This window comes from Peromyscus leucopus, chromosome X, assembly GCF_004664715.2.
Source record: "Peromyscus leucopus breed LL Stock chromosome X, UCI_PerLeu_2.1, whole genome shotgun sequence".
In the NCBI taxonomy this organism is placed as follows: Eukaryota; Metazoa; Chordata; class Mammalia; order Rodentia; family Cricetidae; genus Peromyscus; species Peromyscus leucopus.
Window position 1 is genome coordinate 46,596,020 of NC_051083.1, and position 26,783 is coordinate 46,622,802.

At 36.7% G+C, this 26,783-nt stretch overlaps 1 protein-coding gene across 16 annotated transcripts in view; it reads left to right on the top strand.

The window, feature by feature from the left end:
* Dmd (dystrophin) overlaps positions 1–26,783 on the top strand; it is a 2,209,767-nt gene that overhangs the window by 2,063,297 nt on the left and 119,687 nt on the right. For all 16 annotated transcript variants that reach the window (XM_028881805.2, XM_037198928.1, XM_037198927.1 and 13 more), the window contains one exon: positions 4,657–4,718. In XM_028881805.2, coding sequence (XP_028737638.1) covers positions 4,657–4,718 — 62 coding nt within the window. The remainder of the gene's footprint in view (positions 1–4,656; positions 4,719–26,783) is intronic.

Consider the following 26,783-nt stretch of genomic DNA (forward strand, 5'->3'; position numbering starts at 1 on the left):
TAACATCAAGGAAATATCCATCTTTTGGTTCAAGTAACAAACTAAAGTCTTTACGTGAAATCTACATTCTTTTTTTCTTCACCAATATGTTCTTCCTGGTCCCCGAGCTTACTCCCACCGTCTGTCCTTGTCACCCCATCATTTATTTTTTTGCCTAGTTATTTTTTATTTCCTTGTTCCAAACCTTCTAGGGAGGAAATCCTTGCTCTTAAAGAAGCGAAAGGAGCAAATGAAAGAACACAGTTATATGAAAGGCTTCTGACCCTTGAGCACTGTGGAATTGTTTTCAGTCGTCATTGTTTGATCTTGCACTGGACACGACCCTGCAGTGAAATTGCCTTGGCCAAAGTTGAGGCTGGGTGGGAGGTAAACCTTGCAAAGCAAATAGAACTGGGAGGACAAGTAACAGCTGGAAGAGACACCAAGGCCGTCATCTTTGCCCTGAGTTGAGCCAAACAGAATCAAATGTGAAATATCTCTTGAGAACAAGAAATGGGAACTAGAATGGTATTTCTGATGCTTAGATTGACATATAGCCACTGAAGTCCCTTCCCCACAGTAGCAGAAACTTCTAAATATATTTCCCATCCCCACCCTGCCAGTATTCCAGCCGTACTAGCCAAGTTCAACAATTCAGCATGCAAATGCCAAGGTTCCTCTAGAAAGAGTCTGATCCTCAGATTAAAGGGAAATTCTCTCTCTCTCTCTCTCTCTCTCTCTCTCTCTCTCTCTCTCTCTCTCTCTCTCTGTGTGTGTGTGTGTGTGTGTGTGTGTGCTCCAGACTATATATGAAGCCAAACCCTAATCTTCTGCAAAACATAAGAGAAGGCTACTTTTTTACATTGGTGCATAGTGATTAGTTCATCCCTGGGAAATAGTGGAAAGAATATAGAATATTTTCAATACCAAATAACAGTGGTTGCAAAAGAAATCTTACTTTAATTAGGCACCTGCCATTTTCTCAGTGAATGCCTTAGGTATTTGTTACTTTTATGTGTCTAATGTTTGGTTTTAAGAAACTACAAAAGCAATTCCAATAAGTCTGAGTATTCGAGCACTGACAGCAGGAACAGCTCCAAGGCGGGGATAATAACCTTGCACACTACTTGAAACTAAAAAAGGTGAAAGAAAATTTAAATTCTTTGGGAGGAAATTAGGTCAACCCTATGCTCAATAGAGTAATGCTTTAGTTTCTGATTATTGACAAGTAGGTGTTGTGAGGATCTTTTGTCACGGCCAGTGATTTAGTATTTTAATTTACATCACAGTGTCAAATAAAAGGAAAGGAGATTATTTGCAGTTTGTACACATAAAGTGTATGTGTGTGAGTGGGGTGGTGGTGTTAGGTTGAAGATTGCTCAGAGAGGTGTATCTGATGCAAGGGTTTGGAACCTGTGGGGCCAAACTCAATCGCATGTTTCAAAGATTTGAGGAAGGTTTTCGGGATTGTTTACATAGTCTGTGTCAGTGTTAATGGACATAAAGACTTGTGGTCTATATTGAACATCATTGTTCTCAGGAAGGCTGAACAAAGATGTACTCAATAACCTATGAACCGGTTTCAGAAGATCCTCTTTTGTTGGAAATCATATATATACATGGAGTGTTTTCCTGATGTGTGAAGAGCAGAGCATAGTTTTCTATAGTAGCTGTATATTACAGGTAAATGTGAGTTATCCATCTTGAAGAAGGTGAGAGTTTTTTGTTATTTTATTTTTTTGAAGACAGCCACAGAGTAACAAATGCAGGTGTAAAAGCCAACCTGATTACCTCTCCCTCCCCTCAAATTAGTGTGTCCTCCAAGACAGAATACAGATGTGAGCTAGGTAAATGTGTGCTTACCATTGCCTTCCTGTCTTTTGAGGAAGGAGGCTTACTGCGTCTCCATAGGGCTTTGATGTCACCCCAGATACAAAATTCCCACATGCAGTGAAGTGAATATTTGGTTCTTATCCCCCAATTTGATGTTCATTCAACTGTGTTGCCAAGCACATTAGTGTTAAATGATGAGATTATCTTTCTGATTTTGAGGATCAATCATACCGGTACTTTATTCTCCTCTTCTTTCCACTTCCTTCTTTTCTGGCTGCTTTGCAGTTGAAGGGAAACTGAGACTGCAGGGGGACATGGAAATCTGCTTTTCTAGTTACTCTGGATTGCTTGAAAAGGAAAGGTTTGTTTGTCCAAGGGGAAGAAGGTTGATTTGGGGAATTATTTGAGGAGTTCTTTGAGCTATTTTATGCTAGTACTCTGGAATCTTAGGTGATTGGGAGAATAGTACCTATCAAACAAATAAGGAAGAAGGATGGGAAGGGGACTGGTAATTTCTTCTGTCTTCTCACAGTGGAAACTCCAATTTTGTTGAGGGCTGATGGATTAAAACGCAATTTCTAATACCCTTTTTCTATTTTTAACCTGCTCAATAACAGTCATTAAATGACTAGCAATATAGGTATGTTGATAAATGCGAGCTTGCTCCCTGTTTTATTTTGTTTGTCTTTTGTACATGGGGCATGGGGAACTATATCAAGCTCCTGCTAGCGCTCTCTCTCTGTCTCTCTGTGGAATTCTGCTGGAAATTGTATGCACATTTCTCATTCCTTTAAGAATTCCATTTGCTACAAGTTTATTTCATTGCCCTGTTTCTCTTCTGTGAAACAGTTTCAGATGGTTGCTTTTCAGAGTGGTTGTGTGTCCTTGCCTGGTCAAGTTTATCAGCTTAGCCAGACAGTTTCCTGCAGGTCCATTAAGGATGTCATAGTCAACCCAATGTCCTGGAAATGGGACATTGTTATTGCACTGTGTGTCTAGTAAGGGCCGTATGTGTGGATATTTCCATCTTTTCCCCTTTTCTTTCACTAGTGCTTACATCTATATGGGCTTTGGAGAGGGAGGAAGCTGGGATTCAGGACGGAACCCTTGTCTATGGAATTGGGAGACACAGACACTTTTTGAGCTACAAATCACTCGAGAACAAGCAACACTTTTTCCATGAAGCTGCAAGCTGCAGCCTCCTTGTGCTGTGCATATAAAGTACCAGTCCTGCCTACTCCTTCTTTACATCATAAACCAGCGTGGTCATGGGCTTTCCCAAACCATCCTGAAGTGTCTGCCGCCCCCCTTGCTCTTCTTACTCCTCACAACTCCCATGTCACTCTGTTATATTCCCTCAACTCATAGTCCTGATTGACACTCTTCAACTGTGAATTTTCTCTGCAGAACGGAAATGGACACATTTGGAAGGGAGTGAGAGCCATTCACAAGTGAACATTCTCTTGCGAATTGATTCCAGTAGCCTTCACAGCTCAATTACTGAACTGTAAATCTCACAGGGAGGATGGTCTTTGAAGTTGTGCTGTTTGGGGCAATTTCCATCTGTCTTTATGATATTTATGATTCTATTTATCAAACTACTTGAGGTGTTTCTCCTTTTGACTTCTTTTTAACCAAATACATGGTGAATATAGTTTTTGCTCTCTGGGAAGGATCATTCTTAAGCTCCCACATCTCTACTGTAATGAATGGTAACTTGGGGACCACATGGCAGCAAAATGACTGTATTCAGATGTGTCAGTTCTCAATGTCAGTTAATCCTTTCACCTCTTTACCAGGTGAGTACACTTGCCTCAAATTACACCACCTCTAGGCTGTAAAGCCCCAAGTTCAAAACCTGCACTGAGTTCATTTGACATTATTGCTTCCCCAAACTCCTCTTTTTATGTGGAGCCTCTGTCCTTTCTGGTCCCCTTGGCATGCCCAAATTTAAGCTCTTTCTTCCCTCTCTGGTCCCCACTTTTCCCATTAAAAGATTAGAAATAGGCTCAGCTTATGAATGCTAAAATATTGTTCCAAGCTGCATTTTATTCTATCAAAGCTCACATGTAATCTCTGAAACCAGGAAATATGATGCTATGGTGATTCATGTAGATGGGCCAAGGTAAGGTAAAGTATATGTAGTTATCTCTCCTGGGTTTGTTCATGTAATTGAATGGGAAACAAAGGTGTTTTGTTCCTTTTGTGGCAGGAGCTAATAGCCAGCAACCACACTTTAAGAAATGGAGAAGTGTGAATGCTTCATTCAGGACTAAGTAAATATAGGAAGAAGTGAAGTGGTCTACTACAGGGTACTGAGTTTAAGGACATTCTAAAAGGAATGGGAAAAAGGAAGAATGATAGGATATATTAGTTGAGTGCTGGATATGCCTTAAGCTGAAATGGAATACAGGTGTCACCAACATGAGGTCTGACCATGGAAAAGAAAGAGTAATGGGAAGAGGGCAAAGGAAACAAATGAGAAATTAGGTGATTTGTAAATATGGAACTGACAGAGCTGAACAGTTGTCATTTTCCTTTTTGTATGTTTCACAGTGGAGAAGTGAGGCAATCCAGACCGGTTAAATAGCAAGGTCAATGTTGAATTTGTTAAAAACAGTGGTGCATTCAATGTGTGGGTGTGAAAAAGAAACAAATTCTAGACCTAATCATGTTATTATTGCTCTTTCCATTTGAAAATAAAGAAGCCTTTCTGCATGCAAGGCAGTCTGAAGTTCTCTATGGAAGTCCTTGGAAGTAGCAAAGTGAAGTAAGAGCATTTGTCTTTCTTTTGCTATTGCGCACTGTAGATTCTAAAGTCTCTTTTTATATTTTGTGTTTTAGCCACGAGACCCAAACAACTTGTTGGGACCATCCCAAAATGACAGAGCTCTACCAGTCTTTAGGTAAGGACATGGCCATGTTTCCTTCAGGTTAAATGTCAGGTTATTTAAATGTAATTTGTAGTGTGCAAGCTATTTGTTGTGTAAATCTATCAGGAGACTGCTTCGGGGTTAAGCGGCTGCACTCTTCCAGTCCCAGTTGGCAAACAGACATTCTCCTCTTCACAACTAACTTTATAATATCACTGATTCTTTACAATTCAGTAGACCTAAAGGTCAATGTTACTTTTATTTGCTGCATAGGAGAATGGAAAAGCACTTGCAATTTAGGGCATTTTTTTTTTTTACCATAAAGAAAACTGTTTCAAGTTACTTCTGTTGATTTGTCCCCTGTGAAACCAAAGTGATAGCTTTTGTTAAAGTCTGAATGTTGTGTAAAGTGATTTTTCTGCCCCTTTTCCAGTGCTCACAATTTCTATGGTTTATTAAGTCATCATTATGATCATTTCAATGATTTATCTACGTTGGTTTGTTGGGTATTTATTTGAAAGCCTGGCAGGTTTTAAACTCTTTATTCTGTAGATTTTTAAAAGATTTTTTATTACTATTTATTTTATATGTGTGGGCATTTTGCCTGAATGTATCTCTGTGTACCATGTGTGTGCATGTTACTTGAGCAGTCCAGAAGAGGGTGTCTGATCCTCTGGAACTGGAGTTACAGACATTTGTGAGCCACCTTGTGGGTGCTGGGAATCAAAACAAGGTCCTTCAAAAGAGTAGCCAGTGCTCTTAAATGCTGAGCCATCTCTTCAGTCCTATTTTGGGATGTTTTGACCAGATATACAGCATAAAAATATAGAAATGATACCACTCTCTAGTACTTGATTGTATATTCTTTCTGTTTGGCTTTGTAGGGATTAATCTGAACTGAATTCTCCTATCTGGCTAAATTTTTAGTTATTATTTTGTTTTTGTTAAAAAATCATGCATTCTTTACTTTTAAGTCTGCTTTTATTTGAAATTATAAGCTAATAATGCTTAAGATTTAAAGTTAATGTTGTCACTGGGTATGGTGGTGTATACCTTTAATTCCAGCACTTGGGAGGCAGAAGCTGGCAGGTATCTGAGTTGGAGGCTAGCCTGATCTACACAGTACTTTCCAGGCCAGCCAAGGCTACACAGTGAGACTCCTGCCTTAGTAAACAAAACAAGGAAACAAAAAACCTACAAGTACAAAATGAAGTTAATGTGATAAAAACCCATGGGAATCTGTGCTTTCATACACCCTTTTACACATAAATTGTGTTTACGAATGCAGAGTTGTGGAGGGGAGGCAGGATCACACCTATGAATTGCCTGTCGTAGTTCTCATTGAATGATGTCTTTCAGGTCCAGGTTCTAGAGGCATTAAGGAATACACAAGGTATCATTAGCCACAAAATAAAACAGAACGACCTTTAAAAAAGCATTTTGCTGGGCTTGGTAAAACATACTTTTTAAGCCTAGCACTCTGAGGCAGGCAGATCTCTGTGAATTAAAAGCAAGCCTGGCCTACGTAGTGAGATTCAGGCCAGCCAGAACTACTTAGTGGGACCCTATCTCAAAAAAAAAAAAATAATAATAATAATTTTAAAAAAATGATAAAAATTTCTTCCAGAAAGTCTGTAAAATTAAAGTAAAAAGCATGAAAAGAAAAAAAAATCAGCTGTAATTCTACTAGCCAGAGATGTCTAAAACATTTCGATTAATATTATATGTTATTTCAGTGTAGCTATGTGTATAAATTAAAAATAAATAAATAAATAAAATTAAGATCAGTTAATATTTAAGCACTACATTTTCAGGCCCATAGATGATTTCAACTTGTAATGTTGGATTGTTTCTACCATGCGTAGAAAACTTGAATGTCATATGTAGTTCACAGAGCCCACTTAGAACTCTACCTGAGTTACTATGATCTTTAGCTGTAAAATGGTAATTTACTTGAAAAAGCAATTATAGAACTAACACATTAACTTTTTAAAGTTTAAAAATATGAATAAGCTTTAAAAATTCCAAATCATTCATTAATTACTCCTTAGAATTAACTATTGTTTGGTAAGCTAGCTTTAAAAAGTTAAAAACTAGTTTATTTGACTGGACATGTAGCTTAGTGGTAGACCATATTTATATTATCTATGAAGACTTTGGTTTGATTCTTACCACATCACACAAATATATACACACTTTTGTCAGTGATTCAGTATTAAAAACCTACTTTTTATGTAAAAGTAGCATATTGTGGCCATATTTCCATTTGATTATATATTCTTTTCTATCACTCTTATTTTGTAATGAGACATTACAAACATGATTGACTAATATAGATTTAATATAAATATATATATTTATATATTTATATGACTAATATAGATATAAATATAGATATAATATAATTAAAATCTCATATAGAATTTGTGTAGATGTTTTCATCTTCTATAAGAATTATATACATATGTGATCATATCTTAATGCTTTCTATAGTTGTTGATAAATGATATTTCATATTTGGCATAGCTTTTGACCTTGGGCTAATCATTCAACTTTGGAAGGCAATGGGATTTTACAGTTGCAGGAGATTCTACAGCTTATATATTGTAAAGCTTCTCTTTTATTAAATCAACTTTATTGAGGTATTATTTGCATAAATAAAATGCAGTATATAACTCTGTATTCAATTCTAAATCCCAGTGAAATTGTTTCTTTCGAGCCTAATAACAAACATCTTACAAATGAACTAAGTGTTGACATTTGTTTTTCAGTTTTTAGAGCTAGTATTTCCAAGATTTTTCTTTTACAATAAACTATTTCTTCATCTGAATGATTGCTCATCAAATAGCATCCTTCATTTATTGAGGGCCTACACTATATCTTACCCATGTGACATGCTAGCAATTTACCTGCATGGTGGATGGTATTAACATTCACCATTTCTTGAAACATTGACTTCAGGTTCAGAGAGGCATTCAACAGTAGTGCACAAACATTTCAGGATATATTAGCAGTTGACCAAGGCGTTATGTTAGTGAATTCTCTGATCTGATTGCTATTATTCTCTCAGTAAAGTATGGCCATATTGGTTAGTGCATACCTGTGTTATACACACACACACACACACACACACACACACACACACACACATATATATATATATATACATTTACAGTTATAACTACAGCTAGATTACATGAGTGAAAGTTTTTGAACAAATTATGGCGCTTCTGAAAATGATATAAATTCCTAGACTGCAGGTCTTTTTTTTTTTTACCCATGGAATGATCAATTTAGATTGTTATGCCTTCAGCTCTGGTGGTGTCTTACATAATTAATGCAAACATTGCTCTTCTCCTTCTCACAGATTATAATGTTCTGTCTTTGAAATATAAGGAGAACACACTGAAAAGAAATCTTTGGTTTTAACTTTTATTTATTGGCTTATATTTTTCCTTTTTCAAGAGCTAGCCCTTTAGTTCTAAGTTATTGCTTTGAACTGGAGAAAATGGCCCAAAGTCTTCAGATGTACTCAGTTCATGAGAGGACAAGGGTCTGTGTAGTCACATGTTTTAGAGCACATCTAGCCTTGTCTCCTGATCGAGCCTGAACTTCATGTCTGTGGTGACACACTCAAAATGCCAACACTGTCTTTATCCTCTCTGTATCCCCATTCTGAACATCTTATAGTGGTTCACCTTACACATGCAGTGTTACATGTTCTGAAATATGCCCACTTTTAAGGACATGTCCATTTTCAAATTTGTTCAGAGTCCCAAGCAACCTGTTCAACACACATCTATGTACTCTTTATCACCGTTAAGAGTTCAGTTATTTCCTCTACTTCATATCTAAGCAGCATGGTATCAGAAGTCAAACCCATTTGTAAGAACTGGAAACTAGCACATGAGCATTAAATAATGAAGGGTGAAATGGTACTTGAGATATTAATATTAGATGCTTCCAGTCAAAAGTTACTAGGAATTTTCTTTTTTATTCTTTCCTCCTGATTTTCTACAATAAACAATATTATTAGGCAGTTAGCAAAAAAATGTTTCAGCATTGATGGCTCCATTTCATTCTTTAGTGTCCTTCTAGCTATAATTCTATAGGCAATGAAATTCCATAATTGAAAAACAGAAGCAGCTATTCATGCATACACACATGTACACACAACATGTTCAGTATATACATACACACACAATACAGAGAAATACCATACATACTTAGATGTAGGTAATTTATGTTTAAATAGTCTGATTTTTGCAGAACTAGTCAAGTAAATAAGCTCAAGAGGATTATATCATATATTTTTAAGCTCTAAATATATCCAATTACACAGAAAAAAATCAGGCTTAAATATTTTAACAATAACAGGATGCAACTTAGCAGAACTTACCTAGCGTACTTGAGGAGGTCTCTTCTACCCCAAATACATACATGTACACATGCTTTAGCACCCCCACACATGCATGCACCCCCCCCACACACACACACAGAAAACTAACAAAACAATCAGTGTTAGAGAACATAAGACTAACATTGTTTGTGAGGTATTAGGGATTTTACCAAGGGCCTTATACATCCCAGGGAATTACTCTACCATTAAATTATATCCTTATCCCCTCCCAGGACTAATTTCCTTTAACTTAAAAGAAACATGTGAAGATTAATTTTATTTTACTCTTAGTATATATAAAATGGCTTTTTCAGCATGGGCTTTCATCAAATGCCAGAAATATGAGTATTTCCCCCATTTCTAGGCTCTGTATATGAACAAAATTTCTGAGTCACAAGGGAAAATATTGTCAGGTTCCCATGCATTCAAAATAGTCATAATAAATACATAAAGGGCTGGAGAGATCAATCAGCAATTAAGAGCACTAATTGCTCTGGCTGAGGACCCAGGTTCAGTTCCCAGCCCCCATAGGGCAGCTTACAACACTCTGTAACTCCAGTTCCAAGAATCTGATACCTCTTCTGGCTTCTAAGGGCTATACACACATGTGGTAGACATAAACACAGGCAAAACATTCTTACACATAAAATTAAAAAAAGTCTTTAAAAAAGTATTAATTTAAATGTTCATAGTAACTGTTTAACAGTCATTAGAAATTTGGAATTCCACAAAATTATTATACAACATTAAGAAATTTGTAAAACCACTGTCCTGTATTTTCACTAGGAAGAAACAAGTAAGAATAACAATAATTTTTTGTAGTATTTCTTTATGATTACCCACATTAATAATAGACTAGTAGTGGAAAATAGTAGTGGTGCTATTGGAATATAAAAAAACAAAGGGTCTCATATCTTCTAAATGAAGTTTTGAGACAGTATATTCATCATGGTTTCTTAGAAATAGCTGTATGCTTTATCCATGAAGTGCATTTCATGTTTCTATCGGCATGTTTACAAATGGAATGGAATGTTTGTTATAAAGCTCTGTGTGACTCTCAAACACATTTACAAATCAGTAGGTGTTCACGGGTAATATGCTCTGCAGTTTATTTTAAAATACTAATATATTATTGCAATTAAATGATTAAAAATTGTCCTTTTCTCAAAGTTGGCATTTCACTTAATAAATTCATCACTAAAATCTTAAGAAAATATTTAAAAAGTTTCCCCTTCCCTCATACTATATGTCAGTTAAAAATACTTTAACAATCCAAGTGTGGTGGCACACACCTTTAATCCCAGGACTCTGGAGGCAGAGGCAGGTGGTTCCCTGAGTTAGAGGCCAGCCTGGTCTTCAGAGCAAGTTCCAGGAAAGACGGAACTACACAGAGAAACCCTGCCTCAAAAAACTTTATTTGTGGTACTTTAATTATAAATTCAATAAAATCTTTATGTGGCCCCCCATAGTTTCTTTCCAAATTATAATGAGTTTTTTGCATTAATGATACCATCAATTCTGCAGAATAATAGTAGTAGGCAGGCTACATGTTTCCCATTCACTGATTTCTTTGTAACCAACAGTGTTTTTTTTTCTCACGTTCTTGAAGTTCTAGAATATCTTATCTGTTGCTCAAGTTTTGGAACCCATGTTCAAGCATGGTATTCACTTGAATGATAAAAATGTTGTCAGCTTTTGAAAATTAGCTTATGAATGTTTTAGGAATTTTTATCCTTATCTTTATGCCCATTACTTTCAAGAAGCTTCAATTGTTAAAATAAGGACTTGGATTTTGGGTGTGAATGGTCTGGTGTTTGTGTGATTCTTTAACAGTTCCTAATTAAAAGGATTAGTTAAATTCTATTTAGGTGAAAAGGCTAAAAATACTATTATTAGTAAATGATGGCAAGGTGAGGGGTATAGCTTAGTGATAGATCACATGCTTCATGTGCTTCAAGGTTTCTACCACTGCAAAAAAAAAATGACAATTGCAAAGATAGACTTAGGAATGCTATCAAAAACCTCCTGTTCCTCTTTCTTCCATTTGCTCAAGAGGAAGAAATGTTGTAAATGTTTGCTCATTGTCCATTCCTTTTGATAGGCTTTACATTCCATTAAGTATTCTCTCCTGAGGATGCTCTTAGATTAGAAACGGCAGGATTCGGAATGACTGTATTCCTTTTGCACTGGGCATGTGTCCTTATGCTTTGCTCAGCATATTTTGTATAGTAAACTGTCTTCAATCAAGGCTCTAAATAGGTAGGTTTCCTTGCCTCTATTCTCACCTTTAGTTTTGCCTCAAACTAGAAAGGAAGTGCAGATCTCGATTTCATCTTCATGTGACCTTGGACTGTTCTTTTACTTTTCTTTGACCTAAGTTTCTCATACGTACTGTTGGACAGGTATCTAAATATTTGTTTTTCCTCTTAACTCCTGGCTAGAATTAGGCTTGCTCTTGTGGTTACTGTTGTTCTACCTCCTGCTCCAATGATTTTTATCATCACCAGCTTAGAAGATAGGAATAATAGGATAATAATATTTATAATACTTATAATTAGATTTGTTTGGCATTATTTAGTGTATATGGAGTCTTCAGAAATAACCATGTTTCACCCTTATACAACTGTGAATTAGATGGCCTGGAATGTCTATCACTCTCAATTTCAGATCTCATGTCTTATCAGCTCCTTGAGTGTACTCCTGCTTTTGATTTAGAAAATAATGTTATCATGTCAGAGGACAGGGTAACTATTTCCTTTTTTCATTTGGACTTGGGCAAGCTAAGGCTCAAGAAGATGTGACATATTCATAATGACATATGGATTGAAGATAAGTAATCAAGTCCTGAAGACATATTTTATGGCTTCTAGTTCACTGTTCTCAAAGGAATATCCATTCTGCCTAGCATGATTTATAAAACTGCTTTATCAACATAATTACGCTATGGAATCCCAAATGACGCTCTTTATTCCAAAGCTGACATAGTTAGCACAGGAGATTTACTCAGATTTGCAAATCAGAATATAGACAATATTAAGATAGTTTGCTTTGACCTCTGCAATGCTGCTTATCAAAGAAAAACAGAAAACTTACCAGCCCCTTCAACATTGATTGGGAACAATCGATTTTTTTCCTTTTGCAAAATAGAAATGTAACTTCCAAATCAAAATGGATGGCATTTTAATGGACAATTTTATTAGGGCAGTTTTTCTTGTTTGTATGACTTGATGTAAAGCTCCTAATTGAGGAATATACATAAACATAGTTCTGATTTGCATTTCCCAAAGCCTGTATCCCAAGGAAAGTCAGAAAGAATTGTTTCTTAGACAGTGACTGCTTTACAACTTAAAAGAGCTGCCAAATTGGAATTTAGTTGATCCAAGTAAGAGGAGCATTAAGGTTATACCTGCAGCCAGGAGGAAAGCGCTAGTGTGGACAATTTTGTGTAGCTAGTTTTGCGAAAGACTTTTTTTTTTTTATTTTGTACATGGGGAAAAGGCATCTAAAAACGTTAAAAACGTGTCTGCTCTTATTCAGACATTTCCAATATTTCTTTTTTTAATGCACAAGTCTGATTACCTTTATGTCTCTTGGGAGCTGCAATTTTGCTGAAAAGAGATTCAGAACAGTCAGAACACTCACATAAAATAGTGAGTTTTAAAGTCCATCCCCTGTACGGTAGTAATAAAATGACCTAAAAATACTCTGAAAGAGTCTTATGACATAGGGAATGAATCATTAGCTTATTTATGAGTTGGTGATAGCCTGTGACAATGTTTCTGAATTTGCTATTCCACAGTCTTGACTTGTATAACTCCAGAGAAGTCCTTGTGCCCCCTAATAAAGTGAAGCTTATGTAACTTGGAAAAATGTTGTGTATGACTATTTGTATGCATATCTGGATAGGTGTATGCACTTATATATATTTATATATTTGTGTATTTGTACTGTGTTAATTTCGATGTAAAGGCAATCGGTTGTATAGTTTGCTTTCTGGTCCTGTGCAGAGCAATGCGTTTCAAACTTACAGTGGTCGCTTGCAATTCTATTTGTCCTTTTAAAACCATTTTTAAATTACATTTTTTTCTCTTTTTTTCTTATTAAGAAATGTTTTATTTATTTTACGTACCAACTACAGATACTCCTCTCATCCCTCCTCCCACTCCCCCCAAGCCTTCCCCCACCCCAACCCAATCCCCATCCCCTCCTCTGAAAAGGTAAGGCCTGTCTCCCATGGGTAGTCAGCAAAGTCTGGTACATTCAACTGAGGCAGGTCCAAGCCCCTCCCCCTGCATCAAGGCTGTGCAAGGTGTCCCATCATAGGTGGTGAGCTCCAAAAAGCCAGCTCACACACAAATTTGTGTATCTATGTTTGGATATCTGTAGTGCAAGCCAAGACAATTTTGTGGAAGTCAGTTGTGTCCCTCAGCCTCTGGGTACCAGGTCATCAGGCTTGGAGTCAAGTGCCTTTGCCTGCTGAGCTATCTCTCTAGCTTGTATTTGTTCTTGTCAACATGAAGCACAGCATAGTTCATATAGGTAATTCTCCTGTACTTATAACCAAGCACTCATAAGACTGTCTAAATTTACCATCACTCAGCCTGGTCTGGTACCCAGTTCTGTGAGATGAGCCTGTTGAGTTTGTATGTCATGTAATGAAAATTTGATATAAAAGTTGCATAGTAGACTCTTAATTTCTATATTTAGGAAAAGCTGCATTTTGAGTAGTAATGTTCTAGAGCATTTAATTTTTGACAGCATAGACCTAGACTTAAATCATGTGACCTTGGGGCAAGACAGAGTAGTTAACCAAACAAGAATACCTGAAAAAAAGTTACCGATGAGCTTCCATGTTTTGCCAATTAAGTCAAGTTCAGACAATGGAACTGGGCGTGTCCAACCCTCCTTAGCAATTATTTTAGATGAGAAAATATATACACCATCCTTTAATAGGATGAAGCCTAAGGATTAATTGTTGGGAACCTCACTACTTAGTTTAATGCCTCTTTTATCTATTATAATTAAACTTAATGTGGTATATCTAAATTTTGAGTTTGTTTTTTTCTACTGAATAAACTGTTGTATGCATATTCTGTTTAAATTTAAGCATAATGTTTTGTTGCAGAAAATAGTTCATTTACTTTGAATCTGGAGAAATGTGTATTTAAATTCTAGTTCTTCCACAAGGTTTCTGTGTCCAAAGAAGCCACAAATAATTCTGAAACTCAATTTCTGGATTCATACCTTAGGAAAATTTACAGAGATTAAAGATAATATGCACATAATACTAAAATGCTTGAGGTAGGAACTATTCAAGGAGTTATAATTGCTATTAATAATGACAACATTTAGAACAAACAAGAATTCATAGTAGAACCTTTATCTGAAGGCAGATGTCCTCATCAATATCTTAGGTTTGTATCTATCTGTAGCTTTATAATTCTTTGTTCTGCTCTTTATATTTACGGTCTTCAAAGTTTAAGTCAGGTATAGTGGCTCACATCTGTAATCCTAGAACTTGGTTAGCTGAGGCAAGAGGATCGTGAATTAGAAGGCACCTTGATCTGTATAGGAACACTATGTCTCAACACCATCCCCAAAGTCTGACACAGCATGGTGCCCACTAATTAACTTATGGTGCTAGTTTTAGAGTAAGAGAGTAGACAGAAGAGTGGATACAGAGATAGAAAGGAATAATATCAAAAGAAGCCTTGTAGTGTTTTGAAGCTAGATGTTTTTGACTTGGAAGATGTCCAGTCAAGGTCTAGTGACAAAATGAAAACCACTCTAGTTATTTTTAACCAAGAGATTTTAATGGAAGAATTACTTACTCAAGGATGGTAGAGCTAAGAAGCCATAGGGATATCATGAAGCTAGAGGGACTGTGGCAAGAGGTGATGTAGTCCTAATTCTGATATCAGGACCATTTATCTGGATCCAGAACTCTTGGAGAGGCTTATGCCAGGGAGCTAGAGCCAGGAGAAAGACAGAGCTACTGAAAGATGTTTTGGTGGAAGTACAGCAAGAAAGGGAAGAATAAACAGACTAACCTCTGTATCCTCTAGCCCTTTACCTTGTGCCCATGATTCCTGTTAGATAAAGCCACCTGGAAGCCTACTTCTCTTGAGAAAGAGTAGAGCAGGGAAAAGCTAGAGGGTAAATGTAAAAACCAGCAAATTACTGAAGTGCAGGAGACCTTCATGCATGGTGATAAAATCATTTTGTCAATACATAGAGAATGAGAAAATAAAAAAAAAGTTTTCATATGACTTCCTGAGTTTGAGTTGACTTAGATAAGGTACTATAGAAAGTCTTCCTGGGTTCAAATGAAACTGACCTAACAAAAGGAAAGAGGAGGGTAACAATTAAAAACAAACAAAACGAAAACCAAAACTGGTCCACAGCAAAGCTCAGACATGAATGATAATAATTCATGTATTTGGTTACAGTGCTTGCCTTATTTATTGGTTTTTATGCCCAAGACTCTCCCTACTAAATAATGAACTTCTTTAAAGCAGAAAGACTTACTCATCCTTGTCACCCATGCCATTCCAATGCACAGCAGCCTCTGAATAAGTAAATGTTCTCTTTGAATGAGCAAAGGAAAATGATTTTGATACAGAAGAGCACATATACCACTCAAAGGTGATAGAAAGATATAGATGATGGATTCCTAGTGCTTATTATTAAATGGGAAAGGTGGAAGTCTCTGGAGATATAGGAAAATGAAGGTAAACCCTCCTGTTAGTAAAGATACTAGTAAGTAAATTTTATGGGCAATTTGATATATTTGAAAAACCTAGTTATCTGGTATTCTGAAAATAATTTGTCTGATAGAAACAACTATTTCATAATTAAGGAAAGAGAGGACCCTTGAAAATGTATTCATATGGTTTTAGAATTTAAATGACAAAGAACGAGGATGCTGTATATAATTTGATACAACTCTTAGCATTTATCCATAGGATCTTTGTGTTGTTGGAGTTATCTACAGTTCTGCCTGGGCCCGCAGCCACTCAGACCCAAATAAACACACAAAGACTTTATTACTTACAAACTGTATGGGCATGGCAGGCTTAAATTTTTTTTTATTTATTTAAACTGTTTGGCTTAATGGCTCAGGATTCTTGTTATCTAGTTCCTACATCCCAAATCAACCCATTTTTATAAATCTATACCTTGCCATATGGCTCATGACTTACTGGTATTCTTACATTTGACTTCTCATGGTGGCATTGGCTGGCAGTGTCTCCTGACTCAGCCTTCCACTTCCCAGGATTCTCCTCTCTGTGCATCCTGCCTATACTTCCTGCCTGGCTACTGGCCAATCAGCATTTTATTTATTAATCAATCAGAGCAACACATTTACAGCATCCCCAGCACTTCCCCTTTTCTTTTTTCAAAAAGGAAGGTTTTAACTTTAACATAGTAAAATTACATGTAACGGAACAATTATCAAGCAACAATTACAGTTACATCTTTGCTTCAGTACATGTTTAAGAGTCTGTCATTCATTGTGAATCCCAAGCTCTGGGGCAGCAGGTTACATATTTTAAGGAAAACCAGATTATTTGGAAGGTGTTGAAATTTTATCTGATTTTATTTTTCTTATTCATATCTTCTTTCCAGAAATGTTACAAGTTGCAGTTACATGTAAAAAGAAAATGTAAACACCTCACATCTCAGCACTAGAAATAACTATGATTTACATTTTAGGACATTGCTTCTAGTCTTTTTCTCCTCTATATTTTATGTAGTTGTTTATGTTTATTATACTATTGCCTAGCTTTTTCAATAATTAACATTTGCTTTCTCTTTTTAAAGTATACATTTATTTGTGTGTATGTGTGTGCCACAGTGTACATATGAAGGTCAGAGAACCAATTGTGGGAGTCAGTTCTCTCCTTCGTCACATGAATTTGGAGGATAGAGCTCAGGGCAGTCAGGTGTGGTAACAAGTGCATTTGCCCACTAAACCATCTAGATAACCTCAATTATCTGTCTCTCTCTGTCTTTCTGTCTCTTTTCTTTTTTTCTTTTTGAGATAGGTTTCACTGTGTAGTGTTAGCTGACTTAGAAGTCACTGTGTAGACCAATCTATCTTTGAACTCACAAAGATATACCTCTCTGCCTCCTAGATGCTAGGATTAAAGGACTACATATGTTTTTCCTTCTTTCTTTCTTTCTTTCTTTCTTTCTTTCTTTCTTTCTTTCTTTCTTTCTTTCTTTCTCTCTCTCTCTCTCTCTCTCTCTCTCTCTCTCTCTCTCTCTCTCTTTCTTTCTTTCTTTCTTTCTTTTTTGAGACAGGGATTCTCTGTGTAGTCATGACTTTTCTGGAACTTGCTTTGTAGACCAGGCTGGCCTCAAACTCAGAGATCTATCTGCCTCTACTGGGATTAAAGGAATGAGCCACCACCGCCACCAAAGGACTGCATCTTAAGAAAAACTTGGGATGTTATTTTTCCCATGTGGTTTAGTATTGTCTCTATCAATTTTGTGGAAAACATTGCCCAAGCTTTCAAAATTAATTTGTGATAAAGAAAACTTCAATTTCTGTCATTTTGTGGAGGTTAAATCCTTAAGATTCTGGAGGCTTGTGAAAAACAGGCTTCCGAGAAGAAAGCCTAGTAAAGTGTTATGATGCCTTCTGGTTCCATGCTCCTTATGTGTAAATAATGTTACAGATGGCCAGTATGCTGAAAAATAGACAGTCTGTTACCAGAAAGTTGGTAACACTTACGCTATGGCAAGTCTGATTTATGGATTCAGGTGGACAATTTCCACCACAAACATTATGTTTTTTTTTTTGAGACAGGGTCTCACTATATAGCTTTGGCTGTTTGGAACTCACTCTGTAGACCAGGCTGGGTACTGGGATTAAAGGTTTGTGCCATGACACCCAGCTCCCAACAAACATTCTAATGGACATAGTTTCTTTATTTGTGGTCTCTTAGAAACTTTCAGTATTACATAAAAATCTTTTCCAAACCAAATACAGACATTGAATTTCTGTAAGTCTCAAATATTCTAATAACTGCTAAGTAACTGTTCAGTTACTTTTAATTTTCTTTTCTGGAAAGAGAATAGTTAGCAGAATGATTTTTCTTCCCCAAATGTTTGTGTTTACATAGTGTGTTCTTTTCATGGTTCTTCACAGAACTTCACAGCTTCTTTTTTTCAGTCACACTTTCTGACTAAGATGTAATCAGAGACTATGGATTGGCTAATTATTTCAATGGGTAGTTGTGCCCAACTTTTTCAGTGTTCTAAGCCAGTCCTGATCCAGATTCTTATACCAAAAGCCTTCTCATATTTGGTCCACAGAAGTGGAATCCTCAAGTCAAAGGGAAATAACATTTCTAAACTTCTTGAGCTATATTGCTTCAAACTCTTTCAGAGGGCTGTGCCAATTTGCTATCTTAATAATTAATTAACTGAAAGTGCCCAAAGACCATGTCTTTGACAGTGTGATATTGCTACTACTCATACTACTATAATTAATGGGAAAAATCTTGTTGCTTGTGTGTTTTTTTTAACAATGTTCAGTGTTAGTGTTGCAATACTTGCTGTGTGTTTGTTCTCTCCTCTGAGTAATGAAAAGGCAAAAGTATTTCATTACAGATATAAGTTTTCTGATCAAATGCTAGGGTTTTCTTGTTGTGCTTTGAGGTGCTTCATGATGAAAGAATCCTGATTTCCTACCTTATTTTTTTTCCAAGCTAAACAAGCCTAATTCCTTTATCCATCCTCAGCAAACCTTTCACCCATAATAATTCATTGCTCATGGGATATGGCTCAGTGGCAACAGTGCTTTCATAGCTCTGTTCTGCTTTCCATACCTAGTGGAACACATACACATACAGTCTCTCTCTCTCTCTCTCTCTCTCTCTCTCTCTCTCTCTCTCTCTCTCTCTCTCTTTCTCTCCCTCTCTCTCTCTCTTTCCCTCTCTCCCTCTCTCCCTCTCTCCCTCTCCTCCCTCTGTCTTTCTGTCTCTGTTTCTGTCTGTGTCTATCTCTGTCTCTCTGTCTCTCTCTATTTCTGTCTCTCTCTCTCACACACACACATCACATATATGCTGTATGTATGGTGGTAATCTACAATTATCTCTAATTCCTTTAATAAAAAACTGTTCTGTTCGATTAAGAGGTATGGGAAGTTTGTAATTACAGTCCTTTGTGAGACATTAATTTTCTCCCCATAAATCACAAATACCTACAATGTTCAGGACTCTTGTTTTAAAGAGATAGATACAGAGAAATATTAGACATTATCTGTCTATTACCCAAGCTGCTATGGCCCTAGGCAAATAGACTTTATGATGTGATAAAAGTCCTTGTCTCTGAGAGTGGAGGATACAGTACCAGCTGTTCTTGTGACCAATATTTGGGTTTCCTTAAGTCTTTTCTGTCCTTGGAACCCAAATGACAGCCACATTTTTTGAAACTTATTTTATTTTGGTTTTGATTAGCATGTATTATGCATACGTGTTAATTTATTTTCTACAATTGCTGTTATTGCAGTTTATTAAGGATGTTATATACACCTTTTGCCTTTGAAAAAAGCTAAATATGTTGGAATGAGTGAAGAATTAATAAATTCACATATTAGCATATATACTGTTTTGTCTCTTATCTTTCTCCTTGCCTTTGTTGACCTCATAAAAGATTGTATTGTCTCTTCTGAAGAATAAATTTGAGATTTATGAAACAATAAGTACTAACCTAACTACAATTACAGTCAAATGAAGGGTGCCTTGTATAGGTATAGGAAATTAAGATGGATTAAATCATTAAGGAAGGTTGTGAGTGCAAAAGTAAAGAGGTAAGGGAGTGAGTAGAAAAAAATTTTTTTCTAGCAAATAATTTTTTAATACTTAAGTAAAATAAAATGTAAAGTTAGGATCTTCCAGATGGTTGAACAACATAAAATCAAATTTGAGAGAAAGCCTGATTTGCTTAGGAGTTGGGGAGGGGGTCCTTTGCAGATCTACTCCATCCTTTTAGAGAAAAATGTAATTCAAGCTAGGCTGTTGTGATGCACACCTTTACTTTAGCAGAGGCAGGCCTGTGTGAGGCCAGCATGGTCTACAAAGTGAGTTCAAGGACAGCCAGACCTATTATACAGAGAAACCCTGTCTCAAAAAACCAAAAACAATGTAATTCAGTGCTACAGGAGCCAACTAAATTCTTAAATGACAGAGATTTTAAATTACATATGATTGAACATGGGAAAAATATTCATAAAGGGGGAAAAAGTTAGTATTCTCTGTTTAGAGAATGGGGATTTGATGGAATGGCTTAAAGTTGGACAAAGAAAGAAGAGATTAGTTATTTTATGGGGTATCTTTTGGTAGTAATTGTGGTGGTAATGGCCTGAGGATAGCAATGATGGGGAGAAAGGGCAGTGCAACTCTAGAAGTTTTTAGGCCAAAGTAGAATTGTCTGAAAAGTGTGAAAGAGTGGAGATTTTTTAAAAAGAAAATATAAGAGTTTTGAGATACCTTCTAAATGTAAAGCTTTGTTGAAACAGAATGATGAAAAGAATTCTGTCAAAACAGGAAATTTCATATTGAGGCATTATGGGATCGTTGTAAATTTTATCATCTTCTTTGAAAAATTTATTTGGGCAGTTCATCTAGATACAGGAACTGGATGCATCACATACACATGTATTTCTCATTAGTCGCCCCCAAAGGCATGTGAAGTATAATGGTATTTCCATTGTACCGAGGAGGCTCCTAAAAGGGAGAAGAAATCAAGATATCAAAAGAATGTAGAAAAGAAGACAGAGTTAACACATTAATTTCAAAAATAAAGTACACTGATTTTAAAAAAAAAAATTAAAAGAAGATAGTAAGCAAAGTAAGGTCCCGCCCACTCCTGATTTCAGTCTGCCAGCTTCACTCCTGGAGTCAGTTGGTAATGTATTGTTTTGAAGTGTTGTTTTCTTTTTTAAGACTGGGTCTTTCTATTTAGGCCACACTGCCTTGAACTCAGGCATCTGCCTGGCTCTGCCTACAGAGTGCTAGGATTAAAGGCCTGTGCCACCATGCCCAGCTTGGTAATATAGTTTCTGTTTCCTTCTATAGTTAAGCACACACATATAAAACTATGCCTTCTTAATGTATTAATAATAAAATAGATGTGATATTCTGTTCATTAACACTATCACCCTTTTTACTAAGCTGAAAGCTTTTCCCCCTTCTTTCCTGTAGAAAATCTGACTGATGGATTGTGAGTACAACTTCATTCTGTGAAAAATTATCTTGGGACCTGTAAAAGACAGAACCCAGAAATAAATGTAGGGTGGCCAACATCAGTAACTAATGGCCTTTAAATCAAAATGGACAAGCATTCATAGTTATATAAATGTGAACTCATTCTTACAACTTCACAAACAAACAGCTCATTATGCAAATGAGAAATTAGTAGTATCATCTTAGGTACAGAAAGGATGAATTATTTTACATGCCGACACATTACAATGGTGTATGGTGCTTGATTTCTTAATTCAGCTTTGGACTGCTGTCATTCTTTATATTAAAAATTATATCCATATTCTCTAACTTCTAGAACACAATCCATTTCAGACACACATGTCTGTGTGTCAGGATGGTTTAAAAATAGTTGAATCCTAAGATCCCAGGATCCAGGAACTACTGTAATGGGGGAAAATTAGACCCGACTATCTTCTGGGAAATTAGTTTTCTGTTAGATGCTTGTGTAGGTTAAATGAATTCATGAGCTCTTCTGTTCAGATTGGGAGGAATTAAAAGCTTTTAAGCCCAAGGAATAGGCTTGGAAATGAGCCTTTATACTTTGTTCTCTGGCTCTGTCAGAGAAGGGATTCTGTGTGAGAGGAAAGGCTTTAGTCTGCCTCCTAGCTGAATGGGGAACCCAGAACAAGTTACATTTGAAAGATGAAAATTTTAAATTAGAGATTTTTACTTGTAAGGTGCTACTTTTTCACTTTCTTATTTAATGCAAATTATAAAGCATATATTAATTATATATTGTAATGATTATATATATATATATATATATATATATATATATTATAGCCCCCAAACCACTCATAACTAGGAGGTTGAGACAAATTAAAGCCACATGAAGAATTTACTTCCTGTTTGCCTCTTGAATCCCTCAGCAGTCAGATAGGAACATTTCCTGATGAGAAAAGATTTAGATCTCTCTGAACTTACCCTTGGGCTGTGCTCCAAAGTTTATTTGTAAGTTAGTTGCTTTCGATTTGGAATAAAATATGCTATAAACGGTGGTCATAGGTCCCCAAGTCAGTTCCTTACTTAACCATCAGAATGTCTGATTGTCTTTCATCACATGACAGAACTCTGCTACCTGTTTCTGTAGTAACACTCCTTTTCTGATAAGTCATTCACTGCAGGCAAGGCATGCATTTCGAAGGAAGAAGGACGAAATATTTCATCATTAGTGCTCCAACTATCTTCCTCGTCTCTGTGCCACCCCATTTCTCACCTTTTCTCTTCCTATGGCCCTTCTTTTTCTTGTGCAAGGCTTTGTATGATGGCTCCGTTCTTCCCCACACATCTCATCCTTTGTCATGCCCTGATTCATGGTATTGCTATGGTCATGTCCATGACCCTCCTCATGCTGATTGGATTACCAGCTTTATTAGTCAGCTCTCTGTCCTTGTAATCAAATACTTGAATTGGACTACTCAGGTAAACGGTTTTATTTTGGTTTGGGTTTTGTTTGCTTTTTTATAGATATAGGGTTTTCCTATTGATATGTATCATAGGCTGGCCTTCAATTTATACTGTAGCCAAGACTGGACTGATCTTATCATCCTTCTACTTCAGCTTTTTTAGTGCTGGTATTCCAAACCTCTGCCCCTATGCCTGGTTTAAGAGATTATTTTGGCTCCTAGTTCTGGAGATTCAAGTCAAAGATCAGAAAGACTGATCTAGTAATTGGAGCACATCATGACCAGACTATGTGACTGATGAAACCACCAGAGACAGAGTGGGAGAGAGACAGAGATAGACAGATGGACAGAGACGGAGAGAACATGTGTATGGAAAGAGAAACAAAGAAGTAAAGAAAGGGGGTGTGGTCCCACTTCTCTGTCAAACATGAGGTAAACAAAGCTAGAGGGAGAAACTTGGACATGGTCACTAAAAGTTGAAAGGGCAGAGAAACTCATGAGTGTGTGTAATCCTTCAGATGACTCTTCTGACTGGACTGCTGAATGGAGAGATGCTGCAATTTGTGTCAGTGGCTTCTTAGAGTTTAGTTGGAGAAGTTTTGAGCTGAGGTAGAAGACTGTATGGAATGGAACAGTGCTTAACATGTGTGACCTCTAGGTTCCTAAATCCTGGTTTCAGTCACAACAGGGAGTAGGGAGGAAGGCAGCAATGAAAAGAAAGTAAAATAGAGAAAGGATGGAGGGAAAGAGGACTTTCTAGATTCAAGTGTATTGTACAGACATACAGAATTATCAAAATGTAACTTTTGGTGTCCTTTATTAAAAATATCTTGTTCTGTGTCAGAGGACAGGGCAATCCCATATCTAACGATGTCTAAAGTAAAGATCCTGCCATTGATTAAATTTCATTATAACTATAGTTGGTAAGTGATTGGTCATTTTTTGATATATGATTTATAAATTAGTGACTTTAGCAAGATCTAATCATTAGTGTTTAGTGTCCAGAAAAATTAACATATAGCTCTGCAAATAAAGCATTATTGTCTATCACATGCTTTATTTATGGTACACTATGCCTAGTCCTTTGGATGTGTGGGCAGTTTGAGGTACTCCAGCTTTTCCTTCCTCACCAAGAGTATGCAAAATAAAGGAATTAAAGTATTTTACTATTTTCCTATATCTTAATTATTGTATTGTGTATTACATTGCACTAATTACTCATGCTTAAAGATGCGACAGATTTTCTTCTTCCAGTTATCAACAATAGCAACAACAAAAACATTTATTTTTTTTAATAAGATAATGTGTGAGTACTAGCCTCAGGCAGAAATCTTATAAAGGTTTTTTTCAATAAATTTTCTTTTTCCATTTCAATTTAGGCCAAACTTTTACTTATATTCATTTGGCATCCATTTTATTCATGAAAATATTTGAAGAGATAGGTATTGAATTGGATATGTTAATGTTGGGGATGAGGAGAGGAGGTAGGCAGGGGTGCTAATAATCCATCAGAACCTGAAATTTATACTATCAGATAAAGATTAGATCAAAATGTTAGAGTTATATCTATCTATCTATCTATCTATCTATCATCTGTCAGTCTATTTACTTATATATTTGGTTTGGCTCTTTGAACTCACAATGTAGATTCAGGTAGCCCTAATCTCAGAGATCCATTTGCCACTGCTTCCTTGTCCTGGGATTAAAAATGTATGTCCTACCACCTACAAGAATTTTAGAGCTGGAGATGTTGTTCAGTGATAGAACCTGTGCTTAACATGTATGAGCCTCTTGGTTCAGTCCCTACAATCAATCAATCAATCAATCAATCAATCAATTAATCAATCAGTCAATCAATAAATAAATCTGAAGTTGAAAACAGAAACATGAATAGTTAAAAGCCATCAGAATTTTTCTTGGAGTGATACTATCTGAAGGTGAAATACTATTTGATTTCAAAGATATTTGTGCTATTGAAGAGATTAGCCTATGGATATGTCTAAAGAGTGAATTGGAATTGGGTTAATTGTAAGTTTTCATTCATATCTAGTGAAATGACTTGTATATTTTAAATTTTCAGTATGTGTCTGAAATCTGGGGAAAATCAGACTTATGTATATCTCATTCAAAATTGATGGCTAAGGACTCTGGTTGCAGCTCAGTGACAATAGAATGCTGACCTAGGTTTCATCCATGCCCCCTAATCTACTTATTCCTCCTCCTCCTCCTCCTCCTCCTCCTCCTCCTCCTCCTCCTTTCTCTTCCTTCTCCTCCTCCTCTTTTGTGTTTTGAAACAGGGTCTATCTCTGTATCCCTGGCTGGCTTGTAATTCACTATGTAGACCAGGCTGGTCTTGAACTTAGAGAGCCTCCTGCCTCTGCCTCTTGAGTGCTGTGATTACAGGTGTGTGCCACTACACCTGACTTCCTCAAGACTGAAACATGACTTGAGGCTGGAGAGCTGGTAAAGTGGTTGCACTGGCTCTCTTCCAGAGGACCCAGGTTCCGTTTGCAGCACCCATGTGACAGCTGACAAGTGTCTGTAGCTCAAAATCCAGGGGATCCAGTGCTCTTTTCTGGCCTTTGCAGCCACTGCACACACATGGCTCACAGACAAGACAGTCAGACACATAAAATTAAAAAAAAAAATCTCAAAACAACAAACATGCATTTAATCCGTACACCCAGGAAGCAGAGGTAGGTATTGTCCCACCCTCCCCTGGCCAAAAAGAAAGAAAGAAAGAAAAGAAAATGTAATTTATGATTGGTTCTATCAGGCACTGTTATTTTATCAGTATTGTTTTAGATTGGATTTTTATTATATATTCAGGATTTAAGCTTGCCTCAAATAAGCCTTGTGGGCTTAGACATTAATCACTGTTTTATAAATAACAGAGCTTATGTGGAAAATTTTCAGTTCTATCAACTTTAAAAATGTTCATTGGAATACTGCCTAATTCACACCGGAAGTTCCCTCAATGTGATAATCTATGTTTTTTTGTATGGATTCTTTGCCTTGACCAAATTTTGGTAAGACTTCTGTGTCTTCTCCTCAGCCCATCTGTGCACTTCCTAACAACATCCAGCCTCCTGAGCAGGCATTTTAGCATTCTCAGTATCTGATCAGGGTTTTCCTTCCTCTTCTACTCTCCTGGGTGATGCTGACCACCCTGCCCTACCCTGACTTCTGTAAGAATCCTGCTGTTTAGGGTTGGTTAGAATCTCTTATCTCTGATATTTCCTACTGGGAGATTTCCAACCACTGGCTGGAAATTCCTTCATGTCTTGCTGATACTCAGAATTGAACTGATCTCTCTCTCTCTCTCTCTCTCTCTCTCTCTCTCTCTCTCTCTCTCTCTCTCTCTCTCTCTCTCTCAGTTGTCCTGGATGAACTTTTTTCTTTCCCACATTTGCTATTGTTTAGCTCCGTTTTAACTTTGACATTCTTGTGAATATGAGGTCTCTGAGACCAGTGACATTTTTCTCACCTCAATGGACTATATGGTTCAGGGACAGAGAAGGAAGGGATCTAGGGTTCCAGAAAATTAATTGCCACTAAAGCCATTCCTACTAATGGTTCCCTGATCCCTTGTCTCCCTAACTCAATGAATGGATTTCACAGGTGAAGTTTTAGAAAGCAGTTATTTGAAGTTTATAGATAAGAGCTTAAAGGAACCAGGCTGAGTTCCTATATAACAAGAGCAGAGCCCAAGAAAAGAGTTGCCACTAAGGGTCACTGTCTAGCAGTTAATAAGGCTTTTCTTGCTTGAGGCATGGGGGATGGGGCAGGCCATGAACTGATCAGTGCAGTTGGTCTACCCACAGGTGTCTTGCCCTCTCTAGCACAAGTGTCGAAACTGGACTTTCAGTCATACCCACAGGAATAGCTTTCAGGCAGCTGTGAAGAGAGATAACAAGAAACCACACCAGGAACTAGATTCCTCAAAACAGTTTTGGAATTTCTGGCATCTGGCCAGGACAGAACCAAGGAATTTCCAGTTTCTGGCAAGGATAAG